General features: G+C 45.9%; 1 protein-coding gene across 1 annotated transcript in view; it reads left to right on the forward strand.

The window, feature by feature from the left end:
- Positions 1–24,798, forward strand: part of LOC144511339 (complement C1s subcomponent-like) — a 53,563-nt gene extending 28,765 nt beyond the window's left edge. Inside the window, exons 8-11 of the mRNA XM_078241610.1 lie at positions 6,462–6,549; positions 16,144–16,263; positions 23,300–23,377; positions 23,963–24,798. Coding sequence (XP_078097736.1) covers positions 6,462–6,549; positions 16,144–16,263; positions 23,300–23,377; positions 23,963–24,714 — 1,038 coding nt within the window. The 3' untranslated portion in view covers positions 24,715–24,798. The remainder of the gene's footprint in view (positions 1–6,461; positions 6,550–16,143; positions 16,264–23,299; positions 23,378–23,962) is intronic.
- The last annotated feature ends 3,138 nt before the right edge of the window (positions 24,799–27,936 follow it).

Here is a 27,936-nt window from a genome sequence, read left to right on the forward strand (position 1 = left end):
GCAAATTGACATATGAAAAGGACAAGGTATTCGCAGGCTTTAAATTGGACAAATCTCCAGGTCCAGGTGAATTGTGTCCCAGGCTACCATAGAACAAAGAACAAAGAACTAGGGACAGCCCAGGAAATTACCGACCGGTGAGTCTAACCTCAGTGGTTGGTAAGCTGATGGAGAAGATCCTGAGGGACAAGATTTATGAGCATTTAGAGAGGTTTAGTATGCTCAAGAATACTCAGCATGGCTTTGTCAAAAGCAGATCATGCCTTACGAGCCTGGTGGAGTTCTTCGAAAATGTGACTAAACACATTGACGGAGGGAAAGCGGTAGATGTGATTTATATGGATTTTAGCAAGGTGTTCGATAAGGTCCCCCATGCAAGGCTTCTAGAAAAAGTGAGAGGGCATGGGATCCAAGAGGCTGCTGCCCTGTGGATCCAGAACTGGCTTGCCCAAAGAAGGCAGAGAGTGGGTATAGATGGGTCTTTTTCTAAATGGAGGTCGGTCACCAGTGGTGTGCCCCAGGGATCTGTTCTGGGACCCTTGCTGTTTGTCATTTTCATAAATGACCTGGATGAGGAAGCGGAGGGATGGGTTGGTAAGTTTGCCGATGACACGAAGGTTGGTGGGATTGTGGATAGTCTGGAGGGATGTCAGAAGTTACAGAGGGACATAGATAGGATGCAAGACTGGGCGGAGAAGTGGCAGATGGACTTCAACCCAGATAAATGCGTAGTGGTCCATTTTGGCAGGTCAAATGGGATGAAGGAGTACAATATAAAGGGACAGACTCTTAGTATGGTAGAGGATCAGAAGGACCTTGGGGTCCGGGTCCATAGGAGTCTAAAATCGGCCCCGCAGGTGGAGGAGGTGGTTAAGAAGGCGTATGGTGTGCTGGCCTTTATCAATCGAGGGATTGAGTTTAGGAGTCCGGGGATAATGATGCAGCTATATAAGACACTCGTCAGACCCCACTTGGAGTATGTGCTCAGTTCTGGTCGCCTCATGACAGGAAGAATGTGGAAAAGATTGAAAGGGTGCAGAGGAGATTTACAAGGATGTTGCCTGGATTGAGTGGCATGCCTTATGAGGATAGGTTGAGGGAGCTCGGTCTTTTCTCCTTGGTGAGACGTAGGATGAGAGGAGACCTAATAGAGGTATATAAGATGTTGAGAGGCATAGATCGGGTGGACTCTCAGAGGCTTTTTCCCAGGGTGGAAATGGCTGCTACGAGAGGACACAGGTTTAAGGTGCTGGGGGGTAGGTACAGGGGAGATGTTAGGGGGAAGTTTTTCTCACAGAGGGTGGTGGGCGAGTGGAATCGGCTGCTGTCAGTGGTGGTGGAGGCAAACTCAATAGGGTCTTTTAAGAGACTCCTGGATGAGTACATGGGACTTAATAGGATGGAGGGTTCTGGGTAGGCCTAAAAGGTAGGGATATGTTCGGCACAACTTGTGGGGCCGAAGGGCCTGTTTTGTGCTGTAGTTTTTCTATGTTTCTATGTTCTATGTTAACAATACAGCACAGGAACAGGCCCTTCGGCCCTCCAAGCCTGCGCCGCTCATGTGCGCAACTAGACCATTTGTTTGTATCCCTCTATTCCCAGTCTGTTCATGTGCCTATCTAGATAGGTCTTAAACGATCCCAGCGTGTCCGCCTCAATCACCTTACTTGGGAGTGCATTCCAGGCCCCCACCACCCTCTGTGTAAAATATGTCCCCCTGACATCTGTGTTGAACCTTGCCCCCCTCACCTTGAACCCGTGACCCCTTGTGTTCGTCACCTCCGACCTGGGAAAAAGCTTCCCACTGTTCACCCTATCTATGCCCTTCATAATTTTATACACCTCTATTAGGTCGTCCCTCATCCTCCATCTTTCCAGGGAGAACAACCCCAGTTTACCCAATCTCTCCTCATAGCTAAGACCCTCCATACCAGGCAACATCCTGGTAAACCTTCTCTGTACTCTCTCTAAAGCCTCCACATCCTTCTGGTAGTGTGGCGACCAGAACTAGATGCAGTATTCCAAATGTGGCCTAGCCATCGTTCTGTACAGCTGCAACATCATATGCCAACTTTTATATTCTATGCCCCGTCCAATAAAGGCAAGCATGCCATATGCCTTCTTCACCACCCTCTCTCCCTGTGCTGCCACCTTTAAGGATCTGTGGACTTGTACACCCAGGTCCCTCTGTGTGTCTATACTCCTGATGGTTTTGCCATTTATTGTATAGCTCCCCCCTTCCATTAGATCTATCGAAATGCATCACTTCGCATTTATCTGGATTAAATTCCATCTGCCATTTCTCTGCCCAATGTTCCAGCCTATCTATATCCTGCCAATGTTCTCTGACAATGTTCATCACTATCCGCAACTCCAGCAATCTTTGTGTCGTCCACAAACTTACTGATCACACCAGCTACATCTTCCTCCAAATCATTTATATAAATCACAAACAGCAGAGGTCCCAGTACAGAGCCCTGCGGAACACCACTACAAAATAAACCTGTTGGACTTTAACCTGGTGTTGTGAGACTTCTTACTGTGCTTACCCCAGTCCAACGCCGGCATCTCCACATCAACACCACTGGTCACAGACCTCCAACCGGAAAAAGACCCCTCCACTGTTACCCTCTGTCTTCTATGGCTAAGCCAGTTCTCCACCCATCTAGCTAGCTCACCTTTTATCCCGTGAGATTTAACCTTTTGCACCAGCCTGCCATGAGGGACCTTGTCAAACGCTTTACTAAAATCCATACAGACGACATCCACGGCCTTTCCCTCGTCAATTGTTTTTGTCACCTCCCCAAAAAACTCAACCAAATTTGTGAGGCATGACCTCCCTTGTACAAAACCATGCTGTCTATCGCTAATGAGATTATTCAGTTCTAAATGCGCATATATCCTATCTCTAAGAATCTTCTCCAACAACTTCCCTACCACGGACGTCAAGCTCATCGGCCTATAATTATCCGGGTTATCCTTGCTACCCTTCTTAAATAACAGGACCACATTTGTTATCCTCCAATCCTCTGGGACCTCACCTTGCATTGAAGCAGATGCACTCCAGACCTCCAGGCCCACTGAGGTCATCCTCCCCCAGAATGCCCTTCCTCTTAGATAGCCTTGTCTTGGCCCCAACCTCGTCCCCAGCCTCTATGCTTATTGACCTATTGTTCTGATCCCCACCCCCCCTGCCACATTAGTTTAAACCCACCCGAACCACACTAGCAAAACTCCCAGCTAGGATATTCGTACCTCTCCAGTTTAGGTGTAACCCGTCCTTCTTGTACAGGCGCCATCCTCTCTTGAAGACTTCCCAGTGATCCACGAATTTGAAACCCTCCCTCCTGCACCCATCCTTTAGCCACGCGTTCAGCTGTGCAGTCTCCCTGTTCCTAGCCTCACTCGCACATAGCACTGGGAGTAGCCCAGAGATCGCTACTCTAGAGGCCCTGTTTTTAGCCGACTACCCAACTCCCTGAATTGCTTTCTCAGGACCTCCCTGCTCTTTCTGTTGACGTCATTTGCACCAATGTGGACAGTGACGTCTGTCTGGTCACCCGCCTTTTTTAGGATGCTTCCTACCCGCTCAGAGACATCCAGGACCCCGGCACCAGGGAGGCAGACTACCATCCTGGAGTCACGTTCACGCCCACAGAACCGCCTGTCTGTGTCTCTAACCATTTCATCCCCCACTACTATTGCTCTCCTGGTTCCCCTCTTTCCCTTCTGAGCCACAGAGCCCGATTCCGTGCCAGCGACCTGGTCACCGTGGCTTACCCCTGGAGGGTCATCCCCCCCCACAGTATCCAAAACGGTATACTTATTTTGGAGGGGGACAACCACAGGGGATCCCATCACTGACTGCTCTCTCCCCTCCTCTCTCCTGTCTGTCACCCATCCCTTACTGTTAAGGGGGACAACCATCGGGGTACTCTCTGGTACGTGGCCTTTACCCTTCCTAACCGTGACCCACGTGTCTTCCTCTCGTGGCCCTGGTGTGACGACCTGCCTGTAACTTCTATCTATTAACTTCTCATTTTCCCTGACTAGACTAAGGTCATCGAGCCGCAGCTCCAGTTCCCTAACGCGGTCTCTCAGGAGCTGCAGTTCCACGCACCTGGCACAGATATGGACTTCTGGGAGGTAGGCGACTCCATGAACTCCCACATCCGACACCGACAGCAACAAACTGGCCTCCCACTCATAATTACCCCTTTCTTTAAATTACTGGGTGAACGAAGAACAGAACCTACCCTGCGTCTGCCTGTTTACGCTGAAGCCCAATGAGCCAAAGCCCTTTAGCTCTCACTCTGCTCCCTGCTCACTCTGCTGCCCGCTAACGACGCTGCCCGCTGGATAGTGCGGCCTGCTTTTAAACCTCCGCGTGCTTAAAAAAAAACAAATTTTCTTCCCAGGTCACCCCACGCCCGGCCTACTTCCGCTTTAAAGTTAGTAACAAAGAAACCCCGCGAAAAGGTAAGTAATAAAAGTCGATCCCTGACCCTTTGTACTGTGGCCTCAAATCGCTCCTCCCAGCCTTGCTCCGTTAGAACAATGAGGCAAGAGAGGAAATTGCAGGGGTTCTGATCCAAATTTTTTATTCCTCTCTGGCCATGGAGGGTTTGTCAGAGGACTGGAGAACAGCTAATGTGGTTCTACTACTTAGGAACTTTTGTGGAGATAAGCCAGGGAACAACAGACCAGTGAGTTTCACATCAGCCATAGGGAAACTATTGGAGAAAATTCTGAAGGAGAGAATCTATCTTTGAGAGGCAAGGCTTGATCAGTAATTGTCAGCATGGCTTTGTCAAAGGAAGGTCATGCCTAACAAATTTGATTGAACTTTTTTGAGGAGGTGACCAGTTGTGTAGATGAGGGTAGTGCAGTTGAAATTTGGATTTCAGCAAAGTCTTTGACAAGGTCACACATGGGAGACTTATAAAGAAGGCACATGGGGTGCAAGGTAATTTTGATGAAGTGGATTCAAAATTGGCTCAGTTGTAGGACACAGTAAGGAGTTTAACAACACCAGGTTAAAGTCCAACAGGTTTATTTGGTAGCAAACGCCACTAGCTTTCGGAGCGCTGCTCCTTCGTCAGATGGAGTGGAAATGTGCTCTCAAACAGTGCACAGAGACACAGAAATCAAGTTACAGAATACTGATTAGAATGCGAATCCCTACAACCTGTATCCCTGAATCCCTGTAACTTGATTTCTGTGTCTCTGTGCACTGTTTGAGAGCACATTTCCACTCCATCTGACGAAGGAGCAGCGCTCCGAAAGCTTATGGTATTTGCTACCAAATAAACCTGTTGGACTTTAACCTGGTGTTGTGAGACTTCTTACTGTGTTCACCCCAGTCCAACGCCGGCATCTCCACTTAGTGACTGAAATCCAGTGTCCAGTTGCATACCACAGGGATCTGTGCTGGGTCCCCTATTATTTGTCATTTATACAAACATCATAGGTGACTATGTGCGGGGCAGGATTAGCACGTTTGTGGATGACACAAAGATCAGACAGGTGGTTAACAGTGAGGTTGAATGTCTTGGGCTACAAGGAGATATAGATGGGATGGTCAAATGAGCTGATAAGTGGCAGATGGAATTTAACCCTGAAAAATGTGAGGTGATACACTTTGGAAGGAGTAAGTTCACAAGGAAGTATTCAATAAATAGCATGACACTAGGAAGTTCTGTGGAACAAAGTGACCTTGGCATGTTTGTCCATAGATCTCTGAAGGCAGAAGGGCATGTTAATAGAGTAGTAGAAAGGACATGTGGGACACTTGCCTCTATCAATCGAGGCATGGATTACAAAAGCAGGGAAGTCATGTTGGAGTTGTTTAGAACTTTGGTGAGGCCACAGCTAGAGTACTGTCTGCAGCTCTGGTCGCCACATTGTCGGAAGGATGTGATGACACTGGAGGGGGTGCAGAGGAGATTCACCAGCATGCTGCCAGGGATGGATTATTTAAGTTATGAACAGAGGTTGCGTAGGCTTGGGTTGTTTTCATTGGAGCAGAGAAGACTGAGGGGGTACCTGATTAACGTGTACAAGATTATGAGGACCATGGATAGGGTGGATAAAGGGCAACTATTCCCCTGGTTTGAACAGTCACTGGGCCTGCACCTGATTAGGAGGACCCAGGAACATCGTGTCTGAGTTCTTGCTCGTGCTAATCTCTTTATGGACCTCATGCGAAGTTAGTGGCCACAATGTGTGACTTTATTCTGCGATAAATGGGCCCAGAAAATACGCCTCCCACCAAGTTTATATTCCAGATTTATTTTAATTGAAGTTAAATTGCACCAGTTGCTGTGTCTCTTTGTCACCCCTCCTGTTGTTGCCCTATTCTGGTGGTGTCACATAGCCACAGCTGAAGCCTGACTCTTGAGAACTTGCATCAGGTTTCTATGGTCCTGCTTTAAGACTGTTTCCTTAACGTAACTCTGCAGAATACACAGACAAAGAAGCACCTCGATTCTGTCATGGTGCTTTGCCAGAAGGATGGGACTTGGAACAGCAACTCATACATCTGCACACGTAAGTGAAATAACACTGTGGATGGAATGTTACCATCGATGGGCGGAGCGAGCCAGTAAAATCACACGAGAGCCAAGCAATCAGGATCACATCCGATTTCTCGGTTCTTGCAATTTTCGGGAGGTTAGCCTCTCGCGGGAAATAGGCAAGAAACTGAATAATTTATTTAAATATATTTAATTTGAATGTCCATGGGTTTAATGAACCTGGTGCGCAATCCTCCGGGCTCACCTGGCCTCGCCAGGAGAGGATCTCTCCAGCAAGGAAAGCACCTGCTCCCTACGAACATTCCTGTTAGTCTCGCTGGTCGAACTTGGAGGCCATTGAGGCCGAGGACAAGGGGGGGTTGTGCCACCTTGGCACTGCCAGCCTGGCACTTGGGCAATGTCCACTGGGCACCTTGGCAGTGCCCACTGGGCAGTGCCAGGAGGTTGGGGCTATGGGGCAGGGCTTGTGGAGGCAAGGCCTTTGGGGGCAGGGCATGAAGGGAGGCCCGAGCGAGGGGAGTGGAGGGGGGCCCAACTCCGCTCTGTAATGGAAGCAGATCAGATGGGAGAGGGTGGCCTAATCAGTCTGGGCAGTGGGGGGTGGGGGGGCAGCGGGGGTTAAATGTCCATGCACTGTGGGGCTCATGATTGGCCATGGACCCCCACGTTTGCGGGGTGGCGGGGGGGCTGTTTGAGGCTATCTGCAGCAGCAGGGGCCTGACAGCACTCTCTCTATCTGTCAGACCCCTGTAGTTGCTATTGAGCATGTGCAGAATCAGAGGTCTGCACATGCTCAGTAGCTCCCTCTACAGGCTGGCTGGCAAATTAAGCCCAGCCCACTGCCTACAGCAGCTGGAAACAGTCCAGATCATTTTTTCAGTGACTAAGCGCATAAAATTGAGTGTGAAAACTCACCCAAAAAATGGATCAGGAACTTTCCCATTTTCACATTAGCTGGACGCTTAGAATCAATCTCATAAAATTCTGCCCAATGAGCAGAATTTTACAGCCTCACTCGATGCGAGACCGGAAAATCCCGCCTGAGGTCTACGGACATTTCCATTTCCACATTTCACTCGTTCCGATTGTGTGGGAGGCGGGGCGGTAGAATTCCAGCGTATGTATCCTGATTGGTTGGTGAGAAATTGGTCTCTCTCTTTGTCATTCTTCCTTAAATCCTGGCAACTTCAATGTTAACTATTTGATCAAACTATTATTCATTTAGGAACATCGGACCAGGAGTCAGTCATTCACTTTCTGAAATACGTTCTTGCTTTCAATTAAGTTATGGCCCACCTGTCCTACTATCTACTATAGGGCACAGTGCTCAATATTTTGGTCTGATTTTTTTATTCGGGGCACTTGACATTTAGGAAGAAAAGGAGGTGGATGAGCTCTCTGCAAGCAAACAATGGGGTCAGACTAGCTCTGTTAACGAATGATGGGATCAGACGAGCTCTGTGAACAAATGATGGGAAGAAGTCTCACAACACCAGGTTAAAGTCCAACAGGGTTTATTTGGTAGCAAAAGCCACTAGCTTTCGGAACAGGCTGTCCCTTTGTCAGGTGGGTGGGAGTTCTGATCACAAACAGGGCACAAAGACACAAACTCAATTTACATGAATAATGATTGGAATGTGAGTCTTTACAGCTAATCAAGTCTTAAAGGTACAGACAATGTGAGTGGAGGGAACATTAAGCACAGGTTAAAGAGATGTGTATTGTCTCCAGACAGGACAGCTAGTAACTCCCACCCACCTGACGAAGGGACAGCCTGTTCCGAAAGCTAGTGGCTTTTGCTACCAAATAAACCTGTTGGACTTTAACCTAGTGTTGTTAGACTTCTTACTGGCATCGCCACATAACAAATGATGGGATCAGACTAATTCTGTTAACAAATGATGGGATCAGTACAGCCATGAGAAATTATCTTGGTTGCAAAGATCAAAATATAGAATCTGTTTGGGTGAAGCAAGGGAAAAAACCTCTTAGAATTAGCTCCTGTGGGGCAGAGTGTGAATTAAGAAATAATGTTGGCTTGTAGAAAAAACAACACCATGATACTGAACAACCTGAACCTTCACATAGATTGGAGAGTTCAAATTAGCAAAGGTAGACTTGAGAACATTTTCTAATAACAAAATAGGCAGGATTAAGAAAACGTTTGTGCTGAGGGAGTGTTGACCCTCAAACTAGGATGTCAACAGACACGATGGACAAAGAGACACTGACACGAGATATTTGGTACAAATCACTCTTTACTAATGTTTAAAACACTTGATAAACATTGAACTGCTCTGTCCTCACATAAATCACTTGTTAAACTACTTATCTGTTTGAATACTTGATAAATACTGAACAGCTCTTTACTTCACTTGTAATAGTACTGACTATTTGTCAGTTACAGTGAATCACAAGACTCATGGTTTGGACTTTAATACTGGCCATTGCAAGGTGAGGTGATCAGGCTCCCTTCGATGGATCTTCTTCTCTGAGTCCTAAACTCTTTGTGGTCTTCTTAAGCGATGATTGATTCCTCAAGGTCTCTCTGCTGAGCCTGCTAACTCCTCCCTTTATCTAGGTTCGTCCAGCATTGAGAAAGTTTCTTCATCACGTACATGGATGACCTGTCATCCATTTTTCCTAATGCTAGCTTGCAAAACAGTCCACATCTGCTGGTGTTGTTTTCTTTGTTGAGTACATCTTAGCACACTTGCCTGCAAAACAAGCTGTTTCTCAGACATTGAATTGTTTAAGGTTGACTACTTTTCCCATCATGCACATTTCCCAGATGCCCTGCAGCAATTCACCAAGGCTCCTTAGGCAGTACCTTCCAAACCCACAACCACTTCCATTCAGAAGGACATGGGAACACCACCTGCAAGCTCTCCTCCAAGCCACTCACCATCCTGACTTGGAAATATATCATTGTTCCTGTGCAGTCACTGGGTTAAAATCCTGGAATTTCCTCCCTAATGGCATTGTGGATCAACCCACAACACATGGAAGGCAGCTCACCACCATCAACTAGGGATGGGCAATAAATGCTTGCCAGCCAGTGACGCCCATGTCCCACGAATGGATAAAAAAAATGCTTTGCAGATGCTTAGCTTGTTAGTCATCCAGCTACAGGGGTATGGACAGCTATTGATTAAATTAAAAGGCAGAAAGGTAATAATTTCTGCATTACTACTTGAGGCATGAGCAAAATGGCATAAGATATAAATGATAAGAGAATTGAATGCATAGTTTAAAGACTAGTGTGAAAAAAATGGATTCCTAAGACACTGGCACCAGTACTGGGGAAAGGGGGAGCTTGTACCTTTGAGATGGTCTGTACCTGAAATGTACAAAGAGTAGTGTAGTGATGAGCCTAGATCTGTAGACAGGGTTTTAAATTAAAAAGTGGGGCTCAATATTTGAGAGGAAATTTGGGCAGTTAAAGGGAAAGGACAAGGCAATATTGCAGGGTGTTGATATGAGTAAAAGAGTGTGACAGGAAGGGACAGAAGGTAGAAATATAAGAGTGCAAGCAAATATGGGCAGAGTGGGGAAAAGTGGTTTTAAAATAATGACAGGTTGGGGGCAAGGGGTAGAGAGGGTTCAAGTGACAAGAGATTTAGAAATCCAAATATAAACTTTGAGGCAATGGGAAAGTACATCAATGTGAGTAAAGCAAAGATAAGTGAGACGGGAAGGAACAGAGAGTTTCATGGCAATACTGCATCAGAGAGTAAGGTCAATGCAGGGAATTGTAGTAAATTCACTTTATCTGAATTTGCAGAGCTTCCACTTATTAAATAGATCAATTAATGGTGCAAATAGAAATAAATTGTTTAGATCTAATCACCATTACAGAGACAGGTTAAAAGATGACCGGTTTGGAGAATAAATTTTCCATTTCAAAAGGACAGCTAGGGTGGAAAAGGAGGAACAACAGCCCTGAAAATGAAGGATGACATAAGGATGTTGGTGGGAAAAGGGTTTGGCTCAGAAAATCAAGAAGTAGAATCAGTGTGAGTGGAGGTTAGGAATACCAAAGATCAGGTAACCCTGATGGGAGTAGTTTCAGAGCATTTAGTAAGAAATTATTGGAGCTTGTAATAAAAGCAATGGAATAATTGTGGGGAACTTTTGTCTTCATCGAGATCAGATGAATGAAATTGGCAAAGATGGGCTGGAAGCTGAATTTGTAGAATGCTTTGTGATAGTTTCCTGGAGAAATAGGTTGTGGAAACAACTAGGGATAAAGTTATTTTAGATCTAGCATTGTGCCAGTGTTATTTAGTAATGTCATAGTAAAAGATGCACTGGGAAATAGTGATCATAATAAAACTGAATTCCTCATTAAGTTTGAAAATGACATACTCCAATCACAAACAAGAATCTTAAACTTGAACAGAAGTTTGAGGGTAGAGCTGGCTAAGGTTTATTGGGTAAATAGATTAAAAGTTATGGTGGTAAATAAACAGTGGGAAACATTTAAAGAAACAATTCAATAATACATTCCATTGAAAAATAACAGCTCAGCAAGACTTGCCCATAGCTTACTAAAAAGGTTAAGGATAGTTTTAGATATAAAGAGGTTGAGAATGTTGCAAAGAATCGTAATAAATCAGAGAATCAGGAGCATTTTAGAAACCAGAAAAAGGCAACCAAAATGTTGATTAAAAAGGGAAAAAAAGAGAATGCAAGAGTAAACTGGCAAGGAATATAAAAACAAATTGTTAGAGCTTTGACAAGTATATAAAAGGAAAGAGAGTTGCTAAAATGAATGTTGGTCCCTCAGAAACAGTTACTGGAAAAGCTATCATGGGGAATGAGGGACTAACAGAGACATTGAACTGTAGAATACACAAATTGCATTCCAGAAATAGACACACTGGGACCTCTTCTGGGGAAGGTGGGACAAACTAGATGAGCTGCACCCTTGCAGGGGCTTTAGCTAATTCTGTTGGGGAGTATTTAAACTAGTGCGGCAGGGGGATGGGATCCCAGGCTGAGGATCAGATAGGTCAAATTGAGATCAGGAAAATGGAGTAGAACATTTGAGTGAGATTGAAGATGTCGTGATCAATTTGAAATTACAGAAGGAAAGTTTAGAAACTGTCCAGCGAGAAGTATTACAAACTAGATAGATGAGTTAAGGGCACAGATAGACACATGGCAGCATGATATCATTATTATAATGGAAACCTGGCTGAAGGAGAGGCAGATTTGGCAGCTCAATATCCCTCATTATCGAGTCTTCAGACACAATAGAGTGGGAGATAAAAAAAGAGGGGGGTTAGAACTAATGGTCAAAGAATCAATTCCCGTTGAGAGATGGGATGACATAATGTCAACAAAACAAATCTTTAAGGGTTGAGTTTAGAAATAACAAAGGGGCAGTCACACTGTTATAGACAAAGAAACATAGAAATAGAAATAGGAACAAGAGTAGGCCATTCGGCCCTTTGAGCCTGCTCCGCCATTCTTTTTGATAATGGCTGATCATCAAAATCAATATTCTGATCCCACCTCATATCCCTTCATCCCTTTAGCCCTAAGAGCGAAATCCAATTTCTTCTTGAAATCGCACAATGTTTTGGCCTCAACTATTTTCTGTGGTAGTGAATTCCAGAGATTCACCACTCTCTGGCTGAAGACATTTCTCCTCATCTCAGTCCTAAAAACATGATTTCCCCTTTGTAAATCCATGTTGACGCTGTTTGATTATACTACTGCTTTCCAAATGCTGAGCTATGAAATCCTTGATAATGGACTTTAGCAACTTCCCCAGTACTGGCATTAGGCTCACTAGTCCATAGTTCCCTATTTTCTCTCTACCTCTCTTTTAGAATAGAAGGCTTACATTAGCTACCCTCCAATCTGTGGGAACCAGTCCAGAGTCCAAAGAATTTTGGAAAATGACCACCAATGGATCTACCATTTCCAGGGCCACTTCCTTAAGAACTCTGGGATGAAGATTATCTGACCCTGGAGATTTATCCACCATCAAATCCATCAGTTTCCCCAAAACCATTTCTCTCCTAATGCTGATTTCCTTCAGCTCCTCACTAAAAACGATTATTTCTCAGAACTATGTTGTTCATGTCCTCCTTTGTGAAGACAGAACAAAGTATGAATTTCGTTCCTCAGTCATTTCTTCGTCTGACGTTATGAATTCTCCAATTTCTGATTGTAAGGGGGCTACATTTATTTATCTCAATCTTTTTCTCTTTAATACCTTTTACAGTCAGTTTTTTAAGTTCCCTGCTAGCTTACTTTCATACTCTATTTTTTCCTTTGCTGAATTCTAAACTGCTCCCAATCCTCCGGCCTATTGATTTTTCTTGCCAATTTGTATGCTTCTTCTTTGGTGAACTGGACAGCGCTGCTGGAGGATAAATCAGTGGAAAACCAGTGGGGAGGCACTATAAAGCATGATCCTAAATGTACAAAATAAACATGACCGCTCCAAAAATAAGAGTGGTACTACCAAATCTAGACCCCTCCCATCATCCCCCCACCTGATTGTCTAGAAGAATACAGGGGAAGATCCAACAGAAAAAGAAAGTGCATGTTAGGCACAAAGAACTAAGCATTGCAGATAGCCTGGTTTAAGAACAAGAACAAAGAACAATGCAGCACAGGAACAGGCCCTTCGGCCCTCCAAGCCCGCGTCGCTCCCTGGTCCAAACTAGACCATTCTTTTGTATCCCTCCATTCCCACTCCGTTCATATGGCTGTCTAGATAAGTCTTAAACGTTCCCAGTGTGTCCGCCTCCACCACCCTGCCTGGCAGCGCATTCCAGGCCCCCACCACCCTCTGTGTGAAATATGTCCGTCTGATATCTGTGTTAAACCTCCCCCCCTTCACCTTGAACCTATGACCCCTCGTGAACGTCACCACCGACCTGGGGAAAAGCTTCCCACCGTTCACCCTATCTATGCCTTTCATAATTTTATACACCTCTATTAAGTCTCCCCTCATCCTTCGTCTTTCCAGGGAGAACAACCCCAGTTTACCCAATCTCTCCTCATAACTAAGCCCCTCCATACCAGGTAACATCCTGGTAAACCTCCTCTGCACGCTCTCCAAAGCCTCCACGTCCTTCTGGTAGTGTGGCGACCAGAACTGGACGCAGTATTCCAGATGCGGCCGAACCAACGTTCTATACATCTGCAACATCAGGCCCCAACTTTTATACTCTATGCCCCGTCCTATAAAGGCAAGCATGCCATAAGCCTTCTTCACCACCTTCTCCACCTGTGACGTCACTTTCAAGGATCTGTGGACTTGCACACCCAGGTCTCTCTGCATATCTACACCCTTTATGGTTCTGCCATTTATCATATAGCTCCTCCCTACATTATTTCTACCAAAATGCATCACTTTGCATTCATCAGGATTGAACTCCATCTGCCATTTCTTTGCCCAAATTTCCAGCCTATCTATATCCTTCTGTAGCTTCTGACAATGCTCCTCACTATCTGCAAGTCCTGCCAATTTTGTGTCGTCCGCAAACTTACTGATCACCCCAGTTACACCTTCTTCCAGATCATTTATATAAATCACAAACAGCAGAGGTCCCAATACAGAGCCCTGCGGAACACCACTAGTCACAGGCCTCCAGCCGGAAAAAGACCCTTCCACTACCACCCTCTGTCTTCTGTGACCAAGCCAGTTCTCCACCCATCTAGCCACCTCCCCCTTTATCCCATGAGATCCAACCTTTTGCACCAGCCTACCATGAGGGACTTTGTCAAACGCTTTACTAAAGTCCATATAGACGACATCCACGGCCCTTCCCTCGTCAACCATTTTGGTCACTTCTTCAAAAAACTCCACCAGGTTAGTGAGGCATGACCTCCCTCTCACAAAACCATGCTGACTATCGTTAATGAGTTTATTCCTTTATAAATGCGCATACATCCTATCTCTAAGAATCTTCTCCAACAACTTCCCCACCACGGACGTCAAGCTCACCGGCCTATAATTACCCGGGTTATCCTTCCTACCCTTCTTAAATAACGGGACCACATTAGCTATCCTCCAATCCTCTGGGACCTCACCTGCGTCCAGTGACGAGACAAAGATTTGCGTCAGAGGCCCAGCGATTTCATCTCTCGGAGATGAAATCGCTAATATAGGAAGTGCAGGGACAAAGTAAAAAGGAAATAAGGAAATCAAAGAGAGGGCCTGAGAAAAGGACAATTGCATCATGGGGTGGCTAATGTCTCTGACCCTGCCATTTCCAGGGCCACATCAGTGGGATTCTGTATGATCCCCAGCAATAGGGACTGGGCTTTGCTGGTGGGACCAAAGGCCATTGAGGCCCACTGGGAGGTGAGGGTCAGGGGGGGTGCCCCTAGGGCAATTCCTGCCTGGTGTTGCCAGCCTGGCACACGAGTAGTGCCAGTCTCGCACCTTGGTACTGCCCACTGGCACTGCCCACTGGCACGGTGGTCATGCCCAGCGGACAGTGGCCAATGCCAAGGGGGCTGATGGTGGGCCTGGTGCTCGGAAGCCGGGTTCAGCCATCAGGGGGTGTAGGGGCCAGAAATGTGAGTGGGGGGTGTCGGGACTTGCCATGAGCGAGGTGGAGGTTCAGGGCCGGTGACGTCGGGACGGGGGGGGGGGGGGTGGGAGGTGCGGCTGGAGCCGGTGATGTTGGGGTGGGGGAGGGGGGGGGGAGAGAGTGTATGGGTTAGTGATGTCGGTGGGTTCTGGGCCGACGATCAGGAGGCCAGCAATGTCTGGGGGGAGGCACACATCAACCGATCTCCCAGTACACTGGGGGACCAGTACTTGCATATTGACCCCCTCAGCAGTCTAATGCCAGCCTCTCAGGTGGGTTTAGCCTTCCCCTTCGTTGCGCACCCCCCTCCCCCCCACCCATCTCCTCCCCACCACCTCCACCAGTGTAAATCCCTGGATGGTGTCTGTTGATGCGCAGTGTGCCGGAAAATCATTTTACTAAGCTCATCGCAAAAACAGATGGGAAAACTTCCTGTTTTCCTACCAGTTGGACACAGTTTTTTTCAGGGAAAATCACAGTATAATAGAGATGCATTGGATTGGTTCCTGGGGTCACAGGGTCATCCTGTAATGAGAGGCAGAGTAAATTGGACCTAGATTCTGTGGACGAATGAGAGCTGATCCCATTAAAAAACACAAGATTCTGACTGGGTTGACAAGGTTGACATAGTTGTTGAATCTAGAACATGGGGACTCAGTCTCAGGATAAGGAGCCATGCTAGATTCTCCCTCAGTATACCCGAACAGGTGCTGGAGTGTGGCAACTAGGGAATTTTCACAGTAACTTCATTGCTGTGCAAATATAATGTAAACGTGACACTATTAAATGAACTTAAACCTTTAAGAATTCTCTGGGGAAGAATGATTATAACATGATGGAATTTCATAATCATTTTGAGGGTGTGAAATCTGGAATGTGTTAATCTCAGAAAAGGGTCATTACAAAGTTATGAAGACAGTGTTGGCTAAAGCAGGCTGGAGAATTGGTTGAAAAGAAAGTTGAATAAATATAAATATATATTTACTTTGAAGGTACATCTCATATCTCTCAGACATTTATTAAAAATGATCCTCCTTTCACAGCTATGGATTGCGGGGGTCCAAAAGAATTGGAGAACGGATACACGAGCTTCACATCCACTATTTACAAGTCCCAGGCCACGTATCGCTGTGAAGAGCCATACTACAAGCTTGAAGGAAATGGTGAGGTCAACCTTATCTGTGCCATAGGCACCCAGCCTAATCCCACTTCCTAGTTCTTGTTCTGTGATACTTCAAATTCTCATCTAAATATTCATAGAATCACTGCATCATAGAATCATACAGAGCAGAAGAGGTCCTTCAGCCCATCAAGTCTGCAACAACATGTGTGAAACACCTGATCTCCCACCTAATCCCATTTACCAGCACTTGGCCCATAGCCTTAAATGTTATGACGTGGCAAGTGCTCACCCGGGTACTTTTTAAAGGGTGCGAGGCATCCCGCCTCCACCACCTTCCCAGGCAGTGCATTCCAGACCGTCACCACCCTCTGGGTAAAATGTTTTTCCTCACATCCCCCCTAAACCTCCTGCCCCTGACCTTGAACTTGCGTCCCCTCATGACTGACGCTTCAACTAAGTAGAACAGCTGCTCCTTCTCCACATTGCCCACGCCCTTCATAATATGAAGTGCTATGAGGGTGTTTGTCTCTATCACACTTTGAGGCAGTGAGTTCCAGATCTTCACCACACTCTGAGTGATTAGAGTTACCCTTGAGCTCCCACTAAACCGCTGATCCTAAATCTTTGTTCCTGGGTTATCGACTCCTCCATCAAGGAGATATAAAGCCTTCCTATCATTCTATCCAGACACTTCATAATTTCATACATTTCAACTCAGTTCCAAAGAAAGAAATCCCAGCCTATCCAATCTTCCCTCAGTAATAAACTCGCAATCACACAATGACCAGAACTGCCCATGGTACTTCAGCTATGGCCTGACACATGTTTGAAATATAACCTCCCAGCTCTTCTTTCTACACCTCAGTTAAAAAAGGCAAATAATATTCCTTCTTGACCAATGTATCTAGCTGTACAGCCACCTTATATTCTTTAAACAGTTTCCCTTTACAACTATATATATCAATTCCCACTTGAATTTTGTTGTATGTAATGTTTAGCACCAGCAATAGTGGAGAGCTGGATGTTCCCCGCCTTCTTTTGCCCACACCTCCCCCATCTAACTTTTTTTATTCATTCGTAGGACATAGAGTCATAGAGGTTTACAGCATGGAAACAGGCCCTTCAGCCCAACTTGTCCATGCCACCCTTTTTTTTAAACTACTAAGCTAGTCCCAATTGACCGCGTTTGGCCCATTTCCCTCTATACCCATCGTACCCATGTAACTGTCGAAATGTTTTTTAAAAGACAAAATTGTACCCGCCTCTACTACTACCTCTGGCATCTCATTCCAGACACTCACCGCCCTCTGTGTGAAAAAATTGCCCCTCTGGACCCCTCTCACCTTAAACCCATGCCCTCTAGTTTTAGACTCCCATATTTTTGGGAAAAGATGTTGACTATCTAGCTGATCTATACCCCTTATTATTTTATAAGACCACCCCTAAGTCTCCTAAGCTCCAGGGGAAAAAAATCCCAGTCCATCCAGCCTCTCCTTATAACTCAAACCATTAAGTCCCGGTAGTATCCTCATAGAATCCATAGAATCCCTACAGTGCAGAAGGAGGCCTTTTGGCCCATCGAGTCTGCACTGACCACAATCCCACACAGACCCTATCCCCATGCATTTACCCAAGCTAGCCCCCTGACACTAAGAGGCAATTTAGCATGGCCAATCCACCTAACCCACACATCTTTGGACTGTGGGAGGAAACCCACGCAGACATGGGGAAAATTGCAAACTCCGTACAGTCAGTGATCCAAGCCAGGAATTGAACCCGGGTTCCTGGTGCTGTGAGGCAGTAGTACGAACCACTATGCCACCGTGTTGCCCTTAAATCCTAGTAAATCTGCATCCTAGTATATCCCAATAAATCTTTTCTGCACTCTTTCTAGCTTAATAATATCCTTTCTATAATATGGTGACCAGAACTGTATACAGTAATCTAAGTGCAGCCTTACCAATGTCTTGTACAACTTCAACAAGACGTCCCAACTTCTGTATTCAATGTTCTGACCAATGAACCAAGCATGCCGAATGCCTTCTTCAACACTCTGTCCACCTGTGACTCCACTTTCAAGGAGCTATGAACATGTACCCCTAGATCTCTTTGTTCTATAATTCTCCTCAATGCCCTACCATTAACTGAGTAAGTCCTGCCCTGGTTCAATCTACCAAACTGCATTACTTGCATTTATCTAAATTAAACTCCATCTGCCATTCGTCAGACCACTGGCCCAATTGATCAGGATCCCATTGCAATCGTAGATAACCTTCTTCACTGTCCACTATGCCACCAATCTTGATGTCATCTGCAAACTTACGAACCATGCCTCCTAAATTCTCATCCAAATCATTAATATAAATGACAAATAACAGCGGACCCAGCACCGATTCCTGAAGCACACCGCTGGTCACAGGCCTCCAGCTTGAAAAACCATCCTCTGTCTTCTGTCATCAAGCCAATTTTGTAACCAGTTAGCTACCTCACCCTGGATCCCGTGAGGTTTACCCTTATGCAACAACCTACCATGTGTACCTTGTCAATGGCTTGCTAAAGTCCATGTAGACAACGTCGACTGCACTGCCTGCATCTATCTTCGTGGTACCCCTTCAAAAAACTCAATTAAATTTGTGAGACATGGTTTTCCACTCACAAAGCCATGCTGACTGTCCCCAATCAGTCCTTGCCTCTCTGAATGCCTGTAGATCCTGTCTCTCAGAATACCTTCTCACAACTTACCCATTACAACGTTAGGCTCACTGGTATGTAGTTCCCAGGCTTTTCCCTGCAGTCCTTCTTAAACAAAGGCACAACATCTACCACCCTCCAATCTTCAAGCACCTCATATGTGGCTGTCGATGATTCAAATATCTCCGCTATGTGGCCCTCAATTTCCTCCCTAGCCTCCCACAACATCCTGGGAAACACTTCATCAGATCCCAGGGATTTATCTACCTCGATGCACTTCAAGACTTCCAGCACATCATTCTCTGTAATATATACACTCCTCAAGGCATCACTTTTATTTCCCCAAGTTCCCTAATATCCATGCCTTTTTCAACAGTAAACACCGATACGTTCATTTAGGATCTCGCCCATCTCTTGTGTCTCCGCACATAGATGACCTTGTTGACCCTTAAGAGGTCCTACTCTCTCCCTAGTTACTTATTTGCCCTTTACTTATTTGTAGAAGCTCTTTGGATTCTCCTTTGCCTTATCTGCCAAAGCAACCTCGTGTCCCCTTTTTGCCCTCCTGATTTCTCTCTTAACTCTACTCCGACACCCTCTATTCTCTTCAAGCAATCCATTTGATCCCAGCTGCCTATGCACATCATATTCTTAGAAACATAGAAAACTACAGCACAAAACAGGCCCTTCGGCCCTACAAGTTGTGCCGAACATATCCCTACCTTTAAGGCCTACCTATAACCCTCCATCCTATTAAGTCCCATGTACTCATCCCGGAGTCTCTTAAAAGACCCTATTGAGTTTGCCTCCACCACCACTGACGGCAGCCGATTCCACTCGCCCACCACCCTCTGTGTGAAAAACTTCCCCCTAACATTTCCCCTGTACCTACACCCCAGCACCTTAAACCTGTGTCCTCTCGTAGCAGCCATTTCCACCCTGGGAAAAAGCCTGAGTCCACCTGATCTATGCCTCTCAACATCTTATATACCTCTATTAGGTCTCCTCTCATCCTACGTCTCTCCAAGGAGAAAAGACTGAGCTCCCTCAGCCTATCCTCAAAAGGCATGCCACTCAATCCAGGCAACATCCTTGTAAATCGCCTCTGCACCCTTTCAATCTTTTCCACATCCTTCCTGTAATGAGGCGACCAGAACTGAGCACAGTACTCCAAGTGGGGTCTGACGAGGGTCTTATATAGCTGCATCATTATCCCCGGACTCCGAAACTCAATCCCTCGATTGATAAAGGCCAGCACACCATACGCCTTCTTAACCACCTCCTCCACCTGCAGGGCCGATTTTAGAGTCCTATGGACCCGGACCCCAAGGTCCTTCTGATCCTCTACAGTACTAAGAGTCTTTCCCTTAATATTGTACTCCTTCATCCCATTTGACCTGCCAAAATGGACCACTACGCATTTATCTGGGTTGAAGTCCATCTGCCACTTCTCCGCCCAGTCTTGCATCCTATCTATGTCCCTCTGTAACTTCTGACATCCCTCCAGACTATCCACAACCCCACCAACTTTCGTGTCGTCAGCAAACTTACCAACCCATCCCTCCGCTTCCTCATCCGGGTCATTTATGAAAACGATAAACCGCAAGGGTCCCAGAACAGATCCCTGGGGCACACCACTGGTGACCGACCTCCATTTAGAAAAAGACCCATCTATACACACTCTCTGCCTCCTTTGGACAAGCCAGTTCTGGATCCACAGGGCAGCAGCCCCTTGGATCCCATGCCCTCTCACTTTTTCTAGAAGTCTTGCATGGGGGACCTTATCGAACGCCTTGCTAAAATCCATATAAACCACATCTACCGCTTTCCCTTCGTCAATGTGTTTAGTCACATTTTCGAAGAACTCCACCAGGCTCGTAAGGCACGATCTGCTTTTGACAAAGCCATGCTGAGTATTCTTGAGCATACTAAACCTCTCTAAATGCTCATAAATCTTGTCCCTCAGGATCTTCTCCATCAGCTTACCAACCACTGAGGTTAGACTCACCGGTCGGTAATTTCCTGGGCTATTCCTATTCCCCTTCTTGAAAATAGGAACCACATCCGCAATCCTCCAATCCTCCGGCACATCTCCCGTCTCCATCGACGATGCAAAGATCATCGCCAGAGGCTCTGCAATCTCTTCCCTCGTCTCCCACAGTAACCTGGGGTACATCCCATCCAGACCCGGCAACTTATCTATCCTGATGCCATTCAAAGATTCCAGCACAACCTCTTTGTTAAAGTCCACATACTCAATCTTTTCAGTCCACCGCAAGCCCACAGTACATCCACCCATGTCCTTTTCCTCTGTGAAAACCGAGGCAAAATACTCATTAAGCACCTCTGCCATTTCTACTGGTTCCGTACTGATTTTCCCGCCTTCACCTTTTATAGGCCCTATTCCTTCACGTCTCATCCTTTTACTCTTCACATATTTATAGAACGCCTTAATTCTACTTGCCAAGGCCTTCTCGTGACCCCTTCTGGCTCTCCTAATTTCCTTCTTTAGTCCCTTCCTACAAGCCGTATACTCATCTAGATCCCTATCTTCGCCAAGCTCTCTGAACCTTTTGTACGCTTTCCTTTTCTTCTCAACTAGGTCCCGCACAGCTTTCGTGCACCACGGTTCCTTTAACCTACCAACTCCTCCCTGTCTGCTCGGAACATTGTCCTGTAGAACTCTAGACAGACATTCCTTGAAAAACTGCCACCTCTCTTCAGTAGACTTCCCTGAGAATACCTCCTTCCAATTTACTCCTCTAATTTGCTGCCTTATGTCTTCATATTTCCCCTTACTCCATATAAACGCTTTCCTAGCTTGCCTGATCCTCTATTTTTCCATTGCAAGCATAAAGGAGATAGAGTTATGATCGCTATCCCCAAGATGCTCTCCCACTGAGAGATCTGACACCTGTCCAGGCTCATTGGTCAGTATCAGATCAAGTACAGCCTCTCCTCTTGTAGGCTTGTCCACATGCTGTGTCAGGAAACCCTCCTGAACACACCTAATGAACTCCTCCCCATCCAATCCCCTTACCCTAGGGATATTCCAATCTATGTTTGGGAAGTTAAAGTCTCCCATCACAACAACTCTGCTATTATTGCAACTCTCCAGGATCTGTTTCCCTATCTGCTCCTCCACCTCTTCTTTCTCCTTCTTGACCAGGGCCACAATATCCTGAGTCATCCAGGGTTCCCTACTTCAACCAGTACACGGGTATCACTGGTTGGCCAGCATTTATTCCTCATCCCTAGTTGCCCTTGTTGAGAGTGCAGTTGAGAGTCAAACACATTGCTGTGGCTCTGGAGTCGCATGTAGGCCAGACCAGGTAAGGGCTGCAGATTTCCTTCCCTAAAAGACATTAGTGATGGATTTTTCCAACAATTGACAATGGTTTCATGGTCATCAGTAGATTCTTAATTCCAGATAATTTTATTGAATTCAAATTTCATCATCTGCCATGACAGGATTCAAACCCGGGACCCCAGAACGGAGTTTCTGGATTTCTCGCCGAGCGATAACGCCACTCGGCAATTGCTTCTCCTGAAGTGAGGAAAATAGAGAATTGAGTGGGAGGCACCACCGTCTTGGTCACTTTACACTCATGGCTGTTATTTCTCCCTCACCCTTCAAGATATCGAGATATCCCAAAGCACTTTACAGCTAATGAAGCACTTTTTTGAAACTGAAGTTGCAGCGATAATGCACACTGCAAGATCCCATCAGTATTGGGGGTTAGTGAAGTTCAAAGCCAGATGGTTGCTGGATGGATCTCAGAAGCAGGGGTAGGCATGATCGGAATTGTAATAATGGCAAATAATTAAATAAATAATCCTCTTGTGAGGCAGCAGTGCTAACCACTGTGCCGCCCTATTTAATGTTGGTGAACTGGAGCATTTACTTTCCCATGAGTATTAGGCCTCTTATTTGCTAATATGGGTCAAGGATGCCTCTTATTAAACAGTGCACTGCAGCAGACAGTCGACAGTACTTTTTTAAAAAAAGAATAAACTCCTATGAACAAGTAGAGTTTAATTAAACAGTCTATAGAGTCTGTTTAAAAAGTGTTTGCAATGAACATCACAAGATTCTATCTGAACCGCATACCTCAGCAAACAATCCACAGGGCCTATTTAAGTAAAACTGTCTCTATGAACTACAGCATACAGGATATGGCTAAAACTGCAGCGATATCTCCCAAGCAAATCATGGGGGTGTGGCTAGCACAATTGCAGTAAGTGGAGGATAGTTACAAAATGTAAATGAATGACTGGGGAAAATGATCCAATCAGCTACATTCTGGCTAGATAAAAGGTGTGACTACATTTCCCTCTCTCTCCCTCTAACTGATATCTCTCCCTTTATGTACTTTTCCCACTAGCTGTCTTTAACTGCTCGGAGAATGCTGAATGGGTAGATGCCACGAGTGGAAAGCAGGCCCAGCCAATGTGCAAACCAGGTAAATGTTTCCAGGAGTGTAATGACTAGAAAAGTAGCAACAAATCATTGTGTGATACCTCACAGGAGACCATTCAGCCCATTGTGTCTCTGCTGGGTCTTTGGTAGAGTTAGCTAATTAGTACCATTCTCCCCTATTCTTCCCCCATATATAAATATTACCCCAATTTCTTCTGGGTGGTATAAGTTACTTGAACCTGCTTTGCTTCCATTGCTATTTCAACCTTTACTGTCTGGAAGTGCAGTGCCAGGGAATGGGATCTCAATGTGGGTTTAAACAATAACTTCAAAACAGGTTATGAGCTATTCAGGGAGGCTCCCTTACTGGAGAAAATCTCTGGTGGAGATTTTGCCCTTCTGGTCACCAATTATTTGACTGAGAGAAGGTGCGCAAAATGGACAATATTGCAATGTCCTTTGGTTCCATATCAATTCAGTGCCCTCTGAGCAGGGGTTGTAGTGGGGTTGTTGGAGTAACACTACTCTACCTGTGTGTAGTCTCCCAAATCTTGGTGTTTGGCCAGTGATCTTACCAAGGTTAAGATGATCCGAGAACTTTTTAACTCTGATTTTCATCTCTCCGCAGTCTGTGGGAATTGCCAACTCTCCTCCGAACATGGGCGCATCTTTGGTGGTAAGAAGGCAGCACTGGGTGAATTACCCTGGCAGCTGCGACTGTACGGCGGCAGCACGATGGGTGGCGGAGCCCTAATCTCCGACAGATGGGTGCTGACAGCTGCTCATCTCTTTGATAATTTGCTCACACAGGTGAACATTTACGGTGGACTGATTGACCTAAGGAAGAGATCGAACCAGAACATTTTTCACATGGAATTGGTCATTGTCCATCCCAACTACACGAAGCAAGTAGTGAACGGGCAGCCCAACTTTAATCATGACATCGCACTGATCAAGCTCAAGGAGAAGGTCAAACTAGGGCGCAATCTGTCCCCTGTGTGCCTGCCAGGAGATGCGTCTCTGCCAGAGTTTCAAACATTGGGTTATATTTCAGGGTGGGGTAGAACAGAAAAAAGGGAAATTGCACCCATTCTACATTATGCTCAGGTACCCATCGTCAGCATGAATGAATGTGAGAATGTCGACTATATGGGAAAGAACCCCATTTTCACCCCTAACATGGTCTGTGCTGGACTGCACGGTGTAGACTCCTGCCAAGGGGACAGTGGGGGCCCCTTTGTGTTTCAGGATTCTCAGGAACCCAATCGCCACATTGTCAGGGGCATTGTGTCATTTGGTCCCCCTCAGTGTGGCAGTTATGGTGTGTACACCCATGTAGGGAACTATCTGGACTGGATTGAGACAACCATGAAGCAATGAGAGAGAGGAGAGTGGGGAGGTGGCCAGATAACCATATTCATACATTTCGATATCAACCAAAATAAAATGCAATTGTGAACTTTCCCTCCTTCCTGCCCAGTTTCCCTCATTCTTTCCCCTTTCTCCCTCTGCCCCTCTTCCTCTCATTTTGAGAAAAATTGATATTTTGTTTCTTTCCTCCTCTATCTCACGTGTAAACTTGGCGGAAATGAGCTGTGAAATATTTCTCTCTCCCCACTTAAAATAATAACAACACATTGTTCTGTGTGCTTGTTATTCATTAAATGTTTAAACAAAGAAAGGAAGCTGAAAGTGTTCATGAACACAAGACAAACAGAAAAAGGGGAAGACACACACAGGGAGAGAGAAATACACAGAAAGAGAGAGAGAGATACAGAGAGAGAAAGAGAGAGACAGAGAGACGGAGAAAGAGAGACACACAGAGACAGGCAGAGACTGTCAGATGTATACAAGAGAGAGAGAGAGAGAACAAAGAACAAAGAACAGTACAGCACAGGAAACAGGCCCTTCGGCCCTCCAAGCCTGTGCCGCTCCTTGGTCCAACTAGACCAATCGTTTGTATCCCTCCATTCCCAGGCTGCTCATGTGACTATCCAGGTAAGTCTTAAACGATGTCAGCGTGCCTGCCTCCACCACCCTACTTGGCAGCGCATTCCAGGCCCCCACCACCCTCTGTGTAAAAAACGTCCCTCTGATGTCTGAGTTATACTTCGCCCCTCTCAGCTTGAGCCCGTGACCCCTCGTGATTGTCACCTCCGACCTGGGAAAAAGCTTCCCACTGTTCACCCTATCTATACCCTTCATAATCTTGTACACCTCTATTAGATCTCCCCTCATTCTCCATCTTTCCAAGGAGAACAACCCCAGTCTACCCAATCTCTCCTCATAGCTAAGACCCTCCATACCAGGCAACATCCTGGTAAACCTTCTCTGCACTCTCTCTAATGCCTCCACGTCCTTCTGGTAGTGCGGCGACCAGAACTGGACGCAGTACTCCAAATGTGGCCTAACCAGCGTTCTATACAGCTGCATCATCAGACTCCAGCTTTTATACTCTATACCCCGTCCTATAAAGGCAAGCATACCATATGCCTTCTTCACCACCTTCTCCACCTGTGTTGCCACCTTCAAGGATTTGTGGACTTGCACACCTAGGTCCCTCTGTGTTTCTATACTCCTGATGACTCTGCCATTTATTGTATAACTCCTCCCTACATTATTTCTCCCAAAATGCATCACTTCGCATTTATCCGGATTAAACTCCATCTGCCACCTCTCCGCCCAATTTTCCAGCCTATCTATATCCTGCTGTATTGCCCGACAATGCTCTTCGCTATCCGCAATTCCAGAACTGCAGAAAGATACAGATAGAGAGACAGAGAAAGTGAGAGACAGAGACCCACAAGACAGAGAGACACACAAGATGGAGAGAGACACGCACAGAGTGAGACACACGAGAGACAGAGGGAGAGACAGAAAGAGTATGAGAGAGAGAGATGCACGGAGTGAGACATACAAGAGCGAGAGAGAGCGAGAGAGATGGTGAGAGACACATAGAGACAGGCAGAAAGTGTCAGATGTATACAAGAGAGAGAGAGAGACAGAAAAAGAGAACTGCAGAAAGATACAGATAGAGAGGGAGACAATGAAAAGTATTGTTTCTTGTACACTATACAAAGCATACCGTTCATAGAGAAGGAAACAGAATGTAGTGTTACAGTCATAGCTCGGGTGTAGAGAAAGATCAACTTAATGCAAGGTAGGTCCATTCAAAAGTCTGACGGCAACAGGGAAGAAGCTGCTCTTGAGTCGGTTGGTATGTGACCTCAGACTTTTGTATCTTTTTCCCGTTCTGCCCGCTATGGGAATTGGAGTGGGCGAAGGGCAACGGACCATGGAAAGATCCGTTGACCTCGGGCGGGATTTTCCGGTTTCGGGGCGAGCACGGCCAGAAAACCCGCACTGTGAAGTGAGAGAGAACGAATGATGCAGAAAAGAAGCAAAGAGAGACAGCATGGCTCTGCCACTCTCTGGAAAGTGCCCCAAAGTGGAATCTTCATTCGGATAGAACCAGGGTGGGATGGATTCAGGTGCAGCAACCTCGGACACAGATTGGAGACAGACACAGGGACTGCTAATTGCTGAGGCTGGCTGGTTAAGAGACCCATCTTGGTTCTCTGGGACATTGTCCCAATTGTTTTGTTAAACATTAGGCCCTCTTGATTTCTTCCATTAAATCTACTCACCCCCTTCCTCTCCTCATGCCTGTAATGCCAACTCATGACCCCCCCCCCCGCCCCCCACCCACCCTCTTGTTCACTTCTAGCCCTTGTGCCAATCCAAGCCAACCTTCACCTGACACCCTCAATACCAATTCACCCAATATCCACCATGGGCAGACTCCAGGAGTGATGCTGAGCTGAAAGGAAATAAAATTTTAAATATTATTTCACTATATAAAAACAACTTTAATTCATGAAAGCCCATTCAATACATTTAAACACCTTCAAGCATATAATCCCTTATTAAAACAAACATTTATGTTCATAACCCCACATAACTCATTGGAGCTCTTAACCAAACTGAACTTAGCACCCCTAGTGATAATGAGAGGTTGTGTAAAACACAAATATCAAAATGTCAAGGGATATAGGGATAGTGCATGAAAATGGTGTTGAACTAGAAGATCAGCCATAATCTCATTTGAATGGTGGAGTGGGTTTGAATGGCTGATGCCTGCTAATATTTCTTATGTCCTTTAATATGCTTGAACTCAGCACTTCTATTCCTGCTGCATTCAGGCAAGTGCCCTGCCAGCTAAAAGTCTTTTGCATCTGGATTCTATCTGTCACATTTAAATGTCATGATGTGGAGATGCCGGCGTTGGACTGGGGTAAACACAGTAAGGAGTCTAACAACACCAGGTTAAAGTCCAACAGGTTTATTTGGTATCCGTGATGTGGAGATGCCAGCGTTGGACTGGGGTAAACACAGTAAGGAGTCTAACAACACCAGGTTAAAGTCCAACAGGTTTATTTGGTATCCGTGATGTGGAGATGCCAGCGTTGGACTGGGGTAAACACAGTAAGGAGTCTAACAACACCAGGTTAAAGTCCAACAGGTTTATTTTGTTTGGTAGCAAACGCCACTAGCTTTCCGAGCGCTGCTCCTTCGTCAGGTGAGTGGGAGATCTGCTAACAA

This window comes from Mustelus asterias, chromosome 24 (assembly GCF_964213995.1).
Source record: "Mustelus asterias chromosome 24, sMusAst1.hap1.1, whole genome shotgun sequence".
In the NCBI taxonomy this organism is placed as follows: domain Eukaryota; kingdom Metazoa; phylum Chordata; class Chondrichthyes; order Carcharhiniformes; family Triakidae; genus Mustelus; species Mustelus asterias.